This window comes from Vulpes lagopus, chromosome 10, assembly GCF_018345385.1.
Source record: "Vulpes lagopus strain Blue_001 chromosome 10, ASM1834538v1, whole genome shotgun sequence".
Classification (NCBI taxonomy): Eukaryota; Metazoa; Chordata; class Mammalia; order Carnivora; family Canidae; genus Vulpes; species Vulpes lagopus.
In genome coordinates, this window is record NC_054833.1 from 71,466,067 (window position 1) to 71,481,353 (window position 15,287).

The 15,287-nt window shown below is 41.8% G+C and overlaps 1 protein-coding gene across 2 annotated transcripts in view; it reads right to left on the minus strand.

Moving 5' to 3' along the window:
• Window positions 1–869: 869 nt before the first annotated feature.
• Window positions 870–15,287, minus strand: part of AK4 (adenylate kinase 4) — a 62,655-nt gene continuing 48,237 nt past the window's right edge. For both annotated transcript variants that reach the window (XM_041770088.1, XM_041770089.1), the window contains exons 3-5: window positions 7,830–8,002; window positions 3,813–3,931; window positions 870–2,406 (exon numbers count right to left, since the gene is read on the minus strand). In XM_041770088.1, the coding sequence (XP_041626022.1) occupies window positions 2,292–2,406; window positions 3,813–3,931; window positions 7,830–8,002 (407 nt within the window). In that variant the 3' untranslated portion in view covers window positions 870–2,291. The remainder of the gene's footprint in view (window positions 2,407–3,812; window positions 3,932–7,829; window positions 8,003–15,287) is intronic.

Consider the following 15,287-nt stretch of genomic DNA (forward strand, 5'->3'; position numbering starts at 1 on the left):
TTGCTGGGCTGCCTCAGAAATAGCAAATGCCACTGACACACTGAAGGACTCTAATGCTGACTGTAACAGTCTGTTTTGCTGGAGGAGAGGAGGCAAGGACAGAGGACTAGGGCATGGCATCAGGGACCAGCCATTTCCCATTTCCCGTACCTCTCTCACGAACTCCAAAGGGAGTCTGTTAAAGACCAAAGAACTAAGGGAAGCATTTGTGAAGATCTGTCTGCTTCTAGTAGGACACAAACTTTCCTTTCTTGAATTACCCATATAATAGCCTTAACACTCTACTTTTCCTTGTTTGTGGAAATTGTCTCCATGGCAATACTAATCTGAATTGTGCAATCTTCCTCATTTCAGACTTGTTTTCTCTATACCTGGTTCCCCAGGATACCTGAGCTGTACCTATCTGTCTGATTTTCACCCTGATCCCACCAACTGACATTCAAACATGGCTCTTCTGAAGCACTCGGAAGACTGTATCACGCACTGATGTTTCATGGACCTGAACTGGGCACTTCTATTGCATAAACCTAAAAAGTAACATGGTGATTCAGAGAATGAGGAGGAGACCAGTCTATGTTTCCACTAGGGTAGTCAAAGAACAGTCACATGAAGGAATAGAGGGAGAGGAACTGGCAAGGGTGGGGCAGTTTTTGTAAGGAAGACGCAATCATTACTATACAGAACCGTTATGCCAGGGAATTAACTGGAGATTTGCTGGGACATGTTCAGAAAATAAATAACACATTGCAACATAATTGGCATGCTGAAATAGGGGTTTTTTTGTTTTTTTTTTTGCCTCTCCAGTATGAAAAGTTAGTCAGAAGTCGCTCCCAGGAATAGCAAAGGACCTTCCTTAGGGACAATCACAATGCATGGAGAAGGGTATTTATTTTTAAGGCAACAGGAATAAATTTCATTGTCCTTCCCAGAGGAGAGCAAGAATTACATTAGGTGGCCACCAAGTCTGGAAAGTAGGCAAATCTTTAATAAATGATTTATTGATATTACAATTACAAAGAATGACAAAATTGTATTATCTATATTTCTAGACTTAATGGCCACCCCATAGAAAGCATCTTTGGAATAGAAAAAAAAGCTCTAAGAATTTGTTTTCCCATAATCATCAAGCTGTCATACTTAATCTGGACACAGCTAGTGCAACATTTTCCTCAACCCACAGGCTCCCTTCCCCTTACCAACTATTTATAATATGCTTGGGTCACTCACAGGAGAAAAACACTGTCAGCATCAATATTTAGCAGCATCTCAAAATACATTTTTTTGTCTTGAATAAAAAGCTAAACCATTCTTTTAGTGCAATAATTTCATATGGTGTTATTACTTCTATACACAAGATATGATCCTTTAACATTTATGTCGGTAAGCATCTCTTTTTTTTTTGAAGACTCCCAAAGGCTTGGAGGATTTTATTTTTTCACAATAAAAGCAAAGGGCAGTGTCACCCCATAAGAGTCAGCCCAGCAGCGTAAGTAGACCCTTTGCAGAACTCTGTTCCTGGTGCAGGAAGCGATCTGACGCCCTCCCCTCGCTCTCAGTTCTTAGAAAGGGATCTGAGAGGGATAAAAGCAGTAACTATCTGTATTGCTTCATAGCCTAGGAAGGGAGAAAGCAGATGTAAAAAAAAAATACAGTTTAATAAAAATAGTAGAAGCCAAATCCTTTCATTCCAGGATGTCTGCAAAGGAAAGACTCTACGGAGCATGGATGCAGAAAAGGTATCACTCCTAAGAGAAAAAAATAACTTGTGGACAGTCACTCAAGGCCAGAGCAGCAACCACAAAGAGCAACTGGCTTCCATCACACAGTCATCAGGAGGGGCACCTACCAGAAAACTTGGGACAAGGCTGTGGCTACTGCCCTGGGCCTTTTCAGGCCTCCTGATGCTGTGGTTCAACAGCTTTTGGGGGACAGGGAAACCAGAGGCCGACAGTGTCACATGTGAGAAGGCTACTATGGCAACAACATGACGATTGTAAATCAGCGAGAGTTTGGGTTAGACGCCGTTGGAAATTCAGACTGGACTTGCTTTCCTGTGAAGTGCTTGAGATGTGCAGAGGCATCTTAGACACGTGTAGGTGACCCTTCTTGTGAAAGGCAGAGAGGAGCCTCTTCAGGAACGCATTCTACTCATTCATTTTCATTTCAGTCCACCAGTTAAACTAGAAAAGACGCTGAAAGCTATCCCCACTAGCTTCTAACTTGGACACGGCACCAATACTACACATACAACTGAATGAACGACATTTTCCTGGTTCTTCCATTGGGCGGGCTCAGTATGCTTCTTTGGACTGGATAGGGGTGATCTTGTTTGAGAAAAGTGTGTAAACATAGGGCCAGATTTTGTTAGTCTCCGTTCCAGAAAATTGGTGGAGCACTCCTCGGCTTCTGAAAAACAAAACCCAACACATGAAGGCATTTTAGTCTTCCTTATAACATGGTATTGGAACAGGTGAAGATCCTGGATATACAGCAAGCATGATCTCATGGTCTATCACACACACTGCCAAGTGCCAAAGCAGCCCCCTCAAATCTATCAACACCCGCACTGAGCGTTTTTATAGTTCTGGCATCCTTGCCATGACACCGCCCCTCTTCTCCTGTTTAAAACATATCCAAGAGTAACATTATATGAACAATCCCAAATCTGCCTCAGTATGCACTTTCAAAAAACAAATCATTGAGAAACTCTGGTACTGTAAAACCCTTATCACTTAAAATAGATCACAAAACACAGAATGTATCATAACGACATGATCAAGAATTTCTGATCTAAAGACTTACTAAAGTATTTGGGAGTTAAAAGGTCAGCAGGAAAAAAAAAAAAAAAAAGGTCAGCAGAGGCTGTAGACAGCTGTCCTGAATGCAGTCTGCACATGGGTTTTGCTCAGTTTGCAAGATGTTAAAAATGTTATTTGTTGCCAATATAAAAACTGGGTATTTTTTTTTCTCCCCACACAGCCAGATTTCTGCTTCTCTTGAAAAATAGGGATCACTGGCCACTCTGGGCCTGAGTACCCTGTGGTAATAACTGGCTAGAACAGCATAGGAGCTGTACAGTTCAACTGTCATTCAATTGCCCAGATTAACATCCCCCATGGGGTCTGACACCCATTTCTAGTAACTGCCTGGCCCGTGCAGCCATTTGAATTTGTCATCTGTAGCTTATAGCTTTAGCCTTTTTTGTTGTTGTTGTTAAATTCCCTCTAGACAGGGACGCCTGGGTGGTTCAGTAGTTGAGCATCTGCCTTTGGTTCAGGACATGATCCCCGAGTCCTGAGATCGAGTCCCACATCAGGCTCCCTGCATGGAGCCTGCTTCTCCCTCTGCCTTTGTCTCTGCCTCTCTCTCTGTCTCTCATGAATAAATAAATAAAATCTTTTTTTTAATAAATAAAATCTTAAAAAAAAAATTCCCACTAGGCATATCTAGGCAAAAGTACCCTTCTAATCTTCTATCCAAATGAGATTTTTACATGTGGCAGTATCAAAATATAAACCATTATATTTCAGATCCTTGAAAAGAACGATAACAATAATCCTAGACAGAATTTTACAACCACACAAAGATGATCAGGTTTTGGTCCCTGTATTACAAGAATTTCAGCATAAAAGACCAGACTGTTTCTCTCAGATACAATCCTAGCATTTCACTGGACTCCCAGGGAGATACTGGGCCTTTTGGGTTTATCTAGCTTAAAGAAACACCACCCTACCTCAGCCTGGCATCCTTCCCACTGGGCGCCACATGGTTCTAACAGACCGTCTGCCATGAAAATGTTGAAATACACTCACTTGTATAATTCAATGACTGGCTTTGCCACATCCTTGTACTGCCTTAGCCTGGCAGCCACCGCTTCAGGTTTATCATCCTCCTGCTGGACTAATGGCTCACCCGTGATGTCATCAATCCCCTACAAATACCAGAGACATCAGTTAATACAGCCAACACCTGGGTCATTCCAAAAAAAAATTTTCCTGTGCAAAAAATCCATGTATTCACCTTTGACCCTTACCACATGATGAATCAGGCCTGAGCGACAATGGTAACAGTGAAAGTAATTGAAAAAGAAATAGCACTCTTAACAGTAATGTTAACCTTTTGTGAGAGCTGACACGAAATCTTTATGAACTTCTCAGATCTTTCCAAACATGTTCCAGTGCTGTTGATAAATGATACTTTATTTTTTTATTTATTTATTTTTTAAAGATTTTATTTATTTATTCATGAAAGACACACAGAGAAAGAAACAAAGACACAGGCAGAGGGAGAAGCAGGCTCCATGCAGGGAGCCCGATGTGGGACTCGATCCCGGGACTCCAGAATCACACCGTGGGCCCAAGGCAGGCACTAAACCGCTGAGCCACCCAGGGATCCCCCGATAAATGATACTTTAAATTTACAGTTTAGGGCAGCCTGGGTGGCTCAGCGGTTTAGCGCCACCTTCAGCCCAGGGTGTGATCCTGGAGACCCGGGATGGAGTCCCACGTCAGGCTCCCTGCATGGAGCCTGCTTCTCCCTCTGCCTGTGTCTCTGCCTCTCTCTCTCTCTGCATCTCTCATAAATAAATAAATAAATAAAATCTTTAAAAATGAATAAATTAATTAATTAATTTACAGTTTAAAGCTCCATGCTGCCTCTTCCAACAAAAAACAGCCTTCAGACAATGTCACTCTGGCCCTCTAAACATTCCTCAAACTGCCTTGTTTTCTAAAGTTTGAATTATTAATATGGAAAATCGAATGTCTAGGGAGTACCTCGGCTCAACTGGTTGAGCATCTGACTCTTGGTTTCACTCAGGTCATGATCTCAGATTTATGAGATGGAGTCCTCCTCCCCCATCAGACTCTGCACTCAATAGGGAGTCTGTTTGAAATTCTCTCACTCCCTTCTGCCCCTCCCCACTCTTGCACACTTTCTTTCTCTAAAATAAATAAATACAATCTTTAAAAGAAAAAAAAAGAAAAATGTCTCAAAAACCAACTAGTTTCCTTTGGAGAACACAAATCTAGGAGAAGGCATCTCAGCCTTGCCTCTGCTAGCTTTCAAATTCTTCCCTGAGATTAAACTTACTCAAGTTATTTTACTAGCTCACATAATGACGTACCTAAAGGTAGATTAAAATAGGCATGGATTATATACCTATGATAATCAGGAACAAACATTCTGAGAATTAAAAATTGCAATTTAGAAACCCTAATTTTTTATGTATTTTAACCTCTTCAGGAAACGTACCTACTTATAAACAGCAACACAGACATATAGAGGATCTTGCTTCCATGTCCATGATTCTTACCCACCAGGGGAGATAGTCACAAGAAACAAATCTATCCAGAAGCAGGCTAGAGCAGAACCAAAAGGCTCAGGAAACTCAACTGGATAATCAGAAACCAGTTATAAATTTGAAACACACTAAAATTCCATTATAGCTCAGGGCCTTGGCACATAACTTGTACTTAAGATTTATTGGTGAGCCCCATAATCATCACATGTGTATTCCATGGTTGTTATCCTGACCCAACAGGTGAGATGGGGGTGGGAGAAGGCTGTACATCACCTATATTCTCTTCAATTTTATTTTACTTAGAGCTTCAAAGCTCAGAAGTCATTTCCAGGACCTCAGATCACCAGTAAATATAACTTTTTTTCTAGAAAAAGCAGAATGATGCTAAGGTGACAGCATCTCTCCTTCTGGGAGAGCTGGGCCACAGTGGCTGGTAGACAAACACTTTCACTGCGGTCTTTGGAGGCACCACTGTAATTGCAGGTGTTCTTTTAGGATACCCAGTCTTTGAATAACAACTCAGTGTTAAAGGTTCTCAAACTTTACTAGAATCTTTGCTTCAGCAAGTCTAGGCAGAGCTAAAATGTGAAGCATCTGTGCTGGACTTCAGTACATATTCAGAATCCTCTTTACCCCTCCATCTGTTTTTCCCCCCATACTAATTTCTTGAGAGAGAAAGGAGGAAGGGACCTAAAAAAGGAATTCCAGAAGTATTTATTAGATTTAAAAAGAAGACTTCAAAAGGCAACTAGTGCTTTGCCCAAATGAACAAGACTCACTGGAACTTTACCATATCTATGGCACTCGGGAGCTGGGAAGGCATCCCAGCTCTTGAAGTTGGTTTTCTTTTTTTTTTTTTTTTTTAATTTTTTTTTTAATTTTTTTTTTTTAAATTTATGATAGTCACACAGAGAGAGAAAGAGGCAGAGACACAGGCAGGGGGAGAAGCAGGCTCCATGCACCGGGAGCCTGACGTGGGATTCGATCCCGGGTCTCCAGGATCGCGCCTTGGGCCAAAGGCAGGCGCAAAACCGCTGCGCCACCCAGGGATCTCTGAAGTTGGTTTTCGGTAGTAATTATTGACTGACTATAATCAGGTCTACCAATTCCATATACATTAATCCAATACAACGGAATTGTCACCCCTTCCACATTTGGATGATCGCAAGTAACACTAACATGCAATAACTAGAGGTAAGAATCACATTGAACTAATTCATGTCTTTACCAGAAAGAACAAGCTCTTTAAATGAATTTGTTCACTTAAAAAGCTTCTTTAAACATGTACCTTTACATAGGTTTATTTCATGTAAACACATGTCATTTTTGGAACTGTTTATTCTTCTAGTCCTCCCAGTCCCTTTACACCCTCACTGTCATCACTCCCATGATATCACCCACTATGACCCCAGGTCTTTATTCAGGCCTAGCCCTATTTATCCCTGCTCTTATGAAGCTGGAGAGCACATATCCACATACAAACAGATATGTGTAAAGAAGGAGGGTCACTGTTTTCCAAAAATGGAATCATTGTGCTATTTACTTTTTTTTTTTTTTTTAAGATTCTATTTATTTATTCATGAGAGACACAGAGAGAGAGAGAGAGAGAGAAGCAGGCTCCATGCAGGGAGCCCGACGTGGGACTCGATCCCGGGTCTCCAGGATCACACCCTGGGCTGCAGGCAGCGCTAAACCACTGTGCCACCGGAGCTGCCCAATATTTACTTTTCATATTCAGTAATCCTTGGAGGAAATAGTACTTCAGATCAAAGCGGAAAGCATGAAGCCATTCTTTTCGCTGAGTACATGATATAGATATTCCATGATAGATATTCTCTCGTTCATTTAGTCATCCCCTATAAGTGAACATTCATTTCTGTTTTCAGATTTTGTTTTTTCTCTAAAATCATTACTGAAGTAAGCATCACTGTGTACAGGACCTTACCTGCTAATGCTTTCATTTCTACAACCTATACTCCCAGCAGTGGGTTGAATGAAATACATATTTTAAAATGTTGATGTACATTGCTAGGTTGCTTTCTAAAAACACTATTAAGGGACACTTGAAAAAAAAAAAAAAAAAAAGGGACACCTGAGTGGCTCGGTTGGTTAAGCATCTGCCTTCAGCTTAGGTCATAATCCCGGGATCCTAAGAACACACCCTGAGTCCAGCTCCCTGCTCAGTGTGGAGCCTGCTTCTCCCTCTCCCTCCACCTGCTGCTCCCCACTGTTTGTGCTCTTTCTCTCTGTGTCAAATAAATAAAATCTTAAAAAAAAAAAATAAATTAAAACACTATTAAAACATTATATGCCTAATAAAGATAAGAGTGCCATTTTCCAGATCCCCACCAGCAACAGATGTTATAAACCCTAATTTGCGTTTCTTGACCACTGGTGAATTAAAAAATTTCAAATACCTGTGGCCATGTAGATTTGCCCTTTTTTGAATAATCTATTCATATCCTTCCTATATTTTACAACTTGCCTCTTTCTTGTCAGTCTGTAAAAGTACTTGGTATATTCTTACATGTACGTGAGGTGGATTGAAGTCCAGGTTATATACCCTTCCACTAGGAGGGTGAATCCAACGTCGGCTGAGACGATCTTTGAGTGTTTCAAATGGAATGTTCAAAGTGATCACTAGATCCAGCTCACAGATTTTGTCCAGGGCTTCAGCCTGAACTAATGTCCTAGGAAAACCTAAATGCCAAAAACAAAACATAATCAAATGCAAGACATTTCCCAATTCCAATGAGTCAATGAAATATTTTCAGTTGATGGAATAATCAAATGTATATGTATACCACCCAGAAAGAAGTTTTTATCAGGAATTTCCAAATTTTTATTTGGAACCTCCAAAAATTTATTAGAAGAAAATAGGCTACTTTATAACCCAGCTTTGGCATTTGAGATACTCCAAGATTAAGGAGTTACACGACACAAGTAGAGAGTGCCCTAAATTAAAAAATCACCAAATTAGTCCTGACTTTGCTCTTAACTACTCATTTACTTTAGGCAAGTCATATCACCTCCATTTCCTCTCCTATGAAAGAAGCAAAGAACAAAATTATATTTGTGTTCTTTTATAGCTTTAACAGCGATTAGTATATTAATCTTATGCTACCCCCAAAATTATAGATATATATGTGTGTAATTATATATCATATATTTTTTTATCTGTTCCCTATTGCTTGCAAAACTCCACTGTGGTCTGCAATCTAGCACAGTAACTACAGAAATAAGAAAAATGCATTTAGGAATTTTATAGCGATTTCACAGTAATTCACTTACTGTATTTGATAAAAGGATTGCTGCACAGTGGATTAGAAGGAAAAAAAAAAAAAGAGGGATCCCTGGGTGGCGCAGCGGTTTGGCGCCTGCCTTTGACCCAGGGCGCGATCCTGGAGACCCGGGATCGAATCCCACGTCGGGCTCCCAGTGCATGAAGCCTGCTTCTCCCTCTGCCTATGTCTCTGCCTCTCTCTCTCTCTCTCTGTGACTATAATAAATAAATAAAAATTAAAAAAAATAAAAAATAAAAAATAAAAAAAAAAAAAGAAGGAAAAAAAGAAACTCAGCTTTCACTACACATAGTTCATTCTAGGCTTCCCTTGGAGCTTATTTTCTAATTTCTCCCATAAGGGAAATTATCCAATGGTCCCTGCAATATCTAACTTGTGATGTTATTTATTATAGAAGGGATATAGAATAAGTTACATCTCTTCCAAAAAGACACAGAATTAAGAGAGCCAAACCTGGGGGCATGTTCAAACTCTACTGTTATGACAGGGAAAGAAAAAGCAAGTTTCAACAGAGGTGAGGAAAAGCTTATCTTGCGGGCAGATCTCAGTTCATTGGCTATGATGTGCCTAACCCAAGGTACTCACATGTTCCCAATGGGCAAAAGGGTTACTCCAGCATTACAGGTAACACCAGAAGAAACTGCTTCCATATGCTCATATGCTGTCTTTTGTGACCCCATCATGCATTCGGACTGGCCTCAACATAGAAATAGGTATTTCTAATCATGCAGCCCAGGTGCTGCTTCTTGTACCAACAGCCATCTACTTGTACTATCTCCTTCCTCTCATAGTGGCTCTAGGCCTAAGCATCCTCTTCACAAAAAAGGTGCCCACATGTTGGGAAATTATGTGGGAAATATGTTCATGTGTTTTTTTCTGAGGTGGGAACATGAGTGATTCCTTTCCACTCTTCCAGTTTCTAATATTTTTTAATTGAGCATATACTTTCAGAATGGAAAAAATACTGCCCTTAATAAAGAACTGCTGACTAATTAGACTTTTTTCAAATCTCACCATCATTTGTTAGATCAAGTTAGGACTACCTGACATTTAGGGAAGTGAAAGGTCAAACTTTATCTGCCTAAGATCAAGTACACTATGGCCACTTGGCCTTAGCACTGGAAGACAGCAATGCCTGGCACACAGTGGGCAAACACTGGCATGAAACACTAGCATAGTTGTCTTCTAATCTTCCCTTTGGTGGCCATACTTATTTGTCCAGTTGCCTTATTTTAAGCTCCCAATTTAATTCTATGAAATTATAGTACTCTGTCACGCCCTGTAAAAGTATGTCATTTTTTTTTCTTTCCACTCTGGAATGGCTTGACTGTTCGCATACTAATTTATTAAGCAACTTCTTTTTTAATTATTAAGTACAATAACAAACTTAATTTTAGAATTGGGGCTTCACAGCACCTAGGTATATCCTAAAGCTTTAAATTTGTGATAGCTGCCAGGTAGATAACAAAGGGATACTATCTGGGTCACCAAGGAGTGAGATTTGGCTCCAGGTGGGCCCTGAGGGCTCAATTCCATCTATGGCAACAGAGGTTGTGCAGTGGGCAAGGAGTTTCAGAGGAGTCCAGATAAGAGTCCACATATCCTCTTTCCCACCAAATTCCTTATTGAATACTATACACTGCCTCAACCAGGTGCTTTTCGCCACCTCCACCTCCCTTCCCATAACTGCTCACTGTAAGCCAGGTCTGGGGATGCTGTGGGAAAGTTCAGTACCTGGGATCTATGCTAAGTCTGTGAGTCAACTTTAGCCTAGCTTCCCCTACTATGCACCACAGTCTGCTTTAGAAAATGAGTTTCCTGAAATGGGATTTAAGACACGCCTCACTCCCTTTGTTATCCTCTGGTACTGTACCTGGACATCCAACACTGAAATTCCAGCAAAGTGAGAAAGGCACTCTCTCATAGACGGCCAGGGCCCATCTTTTTCCCCATATAACGCGCTCTTCACGAAGGCTTCAAATTGACAACTGGAGCCTGCAGCCAAAACAGTCCCAATCTTGGGAGATTAATCTCTGTGCCACTCCCCCAAATCCCTTTTTAAGGAAAAACCATTTTCTAAAGCAGTGGCTTCCAAAGTGACCCTCACTGGAGTGCAGAATGAAAACAACCTCTGTTGCACTGTTGTTTTATTCATTCTTTTTAAAATTTTATTCTGGCGGGTATATTTTATAAGGCATATATTAATAAAATCATATTATGATTAGGCACATAATTCACACAATCCATATGCTGACGAAGTAAAGTCAACATTTTTACTGATAAACGCGCACAAAGAACTTAAGGGTTCATTCCTCTAAAGACCCAAGTTCTTGGCCTCGGTCCCTGGCCTTGGGTTCTACATCACTAACCACTACTCTGACAAGAAAACATTGTTCTTTATCCTTTGGATAGAGGATGAAAGCTGAAGAATGCAGTAGGAAAGAACAGGAAGCCCTGAACGAGAATATAACAGTTCCTCCAACAAATACAAACTCAGATCTTATTGGCTACAGTTTCCTACTCTACTGGATAGAAGCCAGTCTGTTCAACAATCCTACAACAGTTTCTAAACTCTGGAGTCCTCTGGAGGAATGGGTGGAAAACACAACTGTATATAATAAAAGTTGAACTCAGAAGGAACAGATTTCAAAAATGTTGGGTAGTGTCTACCTTTGGGGCTCTCACATTCAGACCTGCTAAAGACCAGAGAATAATTATGGTGGCTTAGAGGTCTTCTGTTAGGACAGTGGCTCTCATCATATCCCCCTATCCTTGAAATAGGTTAAAGTAGAAAGAACCAGGGAAAACACAGAAACCTACAATTAAAGCTAAAATGGAAGAGTTATATTTTAGGATGTTAATGCTGTTGGAATGCAACCATGTTAATGGTTAAGAAGTACCAACAAGAGAACTAAGTCATTCTACAACTTTAAGAGTTTTCCATCTAAAGGGGCACATCGACATTATCAGGGAAGACTTAAAATGGTGGTGGGGGTGGGGTGGGGAGACGGAGAGCTTATTACTGCCCAGATTCCATGCCATTCTTCCCAGAATGGAATACCTAGGAGCAGGGCTTAGGTGTTTTTTAAAAAGTTATCCAGGTGACTCTGGCTGGTTAAGAACCACCAAACTTCTCAGTGACAGCAACAGTGGAAGTACAATACTAACTACATGTATCTATCCCATTTGGGGGAAGGTTTAACACCACTTCTAAGCAGGTTCAAACCACTTTGAAGAGTTTTCTTTACCTCAGTTTCATGGCAAGAGCACCAGGAAGTAAATTCCCAAACTGAGGCAAATCTTTCCAGATTCACTAAGCCCCTATCTCAAGTGACCTGTTTATGCCATTCCTGTCCGGGATCTTACCTCTAAGAAAGTGGTGTGGCAGGGGACAAAATACAGTAGAATAGTGAAAACAGTGGACAAGTCAGAGACCTGGGTGCCAGGCTGCATTTTCAAAAGTGAAGAGAAGCAGTGGTAAGCTGGAAAACTCAGAGCTCAGTGGAACATGTTAGTTACGGGCACAAGCTCTGGACCCAGACACCCCTGGATTTCAAACCCAGCTCTACCCAGCCATGACTGCAAGAACTTCCACTAGCTTTGTAATCTCTCTCTGGTCCTTAGTCTTCTCAGATATAAAACAAGGGTGTATTAATTTGCTAGGGCTGCCATTACAAAGTGCCATGGAACAGGTGGCTTAAACAACAGAAATTTATTTTCTCATAGTCCTCCTGGAGGCTAGGAGTCTCAGATCAAGGTGTCGGGAAGGTTGGTCTCTTCTAAGGCCTCTCTCCTTGGCTTGCACAGATGGCTGCCTTCTCCCTGTGTCTTCCAAAGGGCTTTTCCTCTATGGAAGTCTGCATCCAAATCCTCTTCTTATAAAGACACTACTCTACAGTACTCTACAGTACTCATATTACATTAAGGCCCACCTCAAGAACTTATTTAACTGAATTACCTCTTTAATGACCTCATCACCAAAGAAGAGTCAAATTACAAGGTACTAGGGGTCAGGATTTGAACAGATGAATTAAGAGAGGCACAACTCAGCCCATAACAAAAGGTAATGCCTACTGCATGGGGCTGCTGGGGAATAAAAGAGACAATCTTTGTAAAATGTGTAAGAGGTAAAGTGTTAGGCCCATAGTGAGCACTCAATAAATGGCTGCTGTTGCTCTTGCAGAGCTCTCCTTTTTTTTTTTTTTTTAAGATTTTATTTATTTATTCATAAGAGACAGAGAGAGAGACACACACACACACAGAGAGAGAGAGAGAGAGAGAGAGAGAGAGGCAGAGACACAGGCAGAGGAAGAAGCAGGCTCCATGCCAGGATCACACCCTGGACGGAAGGCGGCGCTAAACCGCTGAGCCACCCCAGGCTGCCCATTGTAGAGCTCTCCTGAGAGTCCTGCTGGTTCCCCAATTCAGGCAGAAGGCAGAATGAAAGAGGTCTTCATTCCCCAGCTTGCCTTGATTTGATGCCTTTCCTGAGATTTGCTCATCTGGGGAGTCCCTGGTGTTTTGTGCTCTGTACCACAACTACAGCTCAGCCCCTGCAGTCATTAGCCACACAGTCTGCACATTCTAGGTCCCACACACTCAAAAGGGAGTGCAACCCAGGCAAGCTCTGGGTTGGGCTCAGCATGGCTGCTTCTGCCTCAAGCTTCCCACCTCTGCTTTTGCCCCTGTCATCACCTACCTCGTGTTTAACAGTAAAGCACCCTAAGTCTACTTTCCTCGACCCCGTTCAATACCTTATGATGATGAGCTTTAATCTCAGTTAAAGTTAAACAGGCTGGTAAAATTCAGCACAGAGGCTCAACCTTACGCTGCTGACAGCAGCAGGACGTCAGTTCCAAGGGCCTAATCCATGCACAGGTTGCATTAACTGGAACACAGAATCCACGTCAAGAAAGGTGACATTCATGCAGTCTTCCCCAGGAAGCCTCGTTATGGGAAACATTCACAGATGAGGTAACCGTGTTTGCGGAGAACCCGGACTCGATGGCTTCTAAGCCCAGGTCTCCACAGTAATTCAGCAAACATACCTATGCGCTGTGGTCTACTGTTTACAAAGCATTTGCAGAAATTTAGTTCTTATTCTTCACACCTACCCTGGGAGGAGGTGGGCAGAGCAGGAACAGTTGCCTGGGTTTAACAGATGAGTAAGCTGGAACTCAGTGAGGGTCAGCAGCAGAACAGGATTTAGGGTCAGGTCTCCGGTCTTGCAAGTGCTCTCTCTAGTCTACTATGCTGCTGTTCCGCAGGTATAAAAAAATAATTATTAAAAGAATCCTAAACGTCACTCCATCTAACTTGCTTCTACCCAAAAGAGTGGAGCATCCTGGTAGCACCCTCACCAGCACAGTTAGTATTTGCTGAGCATCCCTGACGTGTCAGATCGATTTAATTCGAAGAAAAGCCAAAAGTATGCAGGGACCTAGAGGGCCTACTCTTGCTCCTGTCACCTCTCTCACCTCACGTCTCTGCCCATCACTGTGCCGGCCACACTGACATCCTGGTCATTCTCAAACCGGCTGCCCGTTATCACCTTGAACACTTAGTTTATGTTCCCTCAGCTTGACACACTCTTGCTTTAGGTACCTATGTGTGCCCTCAGATCCCCCAAGGCTTGGCTTAATACGTGCCTTGCCGGGGAGAACTTCTCTAACCACCCTCCTATACTGCTGCTCCACCCGACCCGTGGCACCCCTCCTCACCCTCTTTTCTTTTCTTTTCTTTCTTTCTTTTCCTTCCTTCCTTCCTTCCTTCCTCTCTCTCTCCTTTCTTCCTCTTCATAGATTTCAACGGCATTTACTCTATATGACTTAACTTTATTTTATAAGTGTTTCTACTCTCACCAGAAGGTGAGCTAAATCAGGGCAGAACCTTTACAGTTCTTTACTACTACATTCTTGAATCCTCAAACAGTGCCTGGCACAAAGTGATGCTGCATAAATATTTGTTGAATGAGTAGATAAATTATGTGAATAGTTACAATAATTCTGCAAGGTTGGTATCACTCCCATTTTAAAGTTATAAAAACTGAGGCTCAGAAAAGTTAAGTGACTTGCCCAAAACCACACATTTAAGAACTGAGGAACCTAGACCGGAACCAAGGGCTGACTCCCAGAATCGCACGCTACATGCCACCTGATGCTGTCTTCTTGCCACGCAAAAAACTGCAGCCCAGGAGAAATGCCTGCTCATGAGGACGGCAGGAGTCCACCTACGAAACAGCTGGAGAAATCAAAATCCTGTGCAACTTCAGGGACACCACCTGGCCTGGTGCTGCAGGCACAGCCACACAAGATTCTACACACACACACACACACACACACACAAATGTCTGGCACCTGGCTTTTTTCTTTTAATGTATCTTGGAGGTTTTTTCCTATATAGTACATAATGCTCTCTCACTCTCCCAGATAATTGCAGAGCACTCCACGGTTTGGATGTACCATAAAGTAACCAATTCCCAACTGATGGACATCTAAGTTGCACATGACTTGAAGCACACTAGGGGAAATACCTTAGCAGATAGAATATAGGTTCCAGAGACAAACTGCCTGGGTTTGACGTGCACTTATGCCACCTACTCACATTGTGACCCTGTTTCCATCTCTCTGCACCTATAAAACAAGCATGGTAATGTCCAATTCAGAAGGTTGTGAGGAATAAGC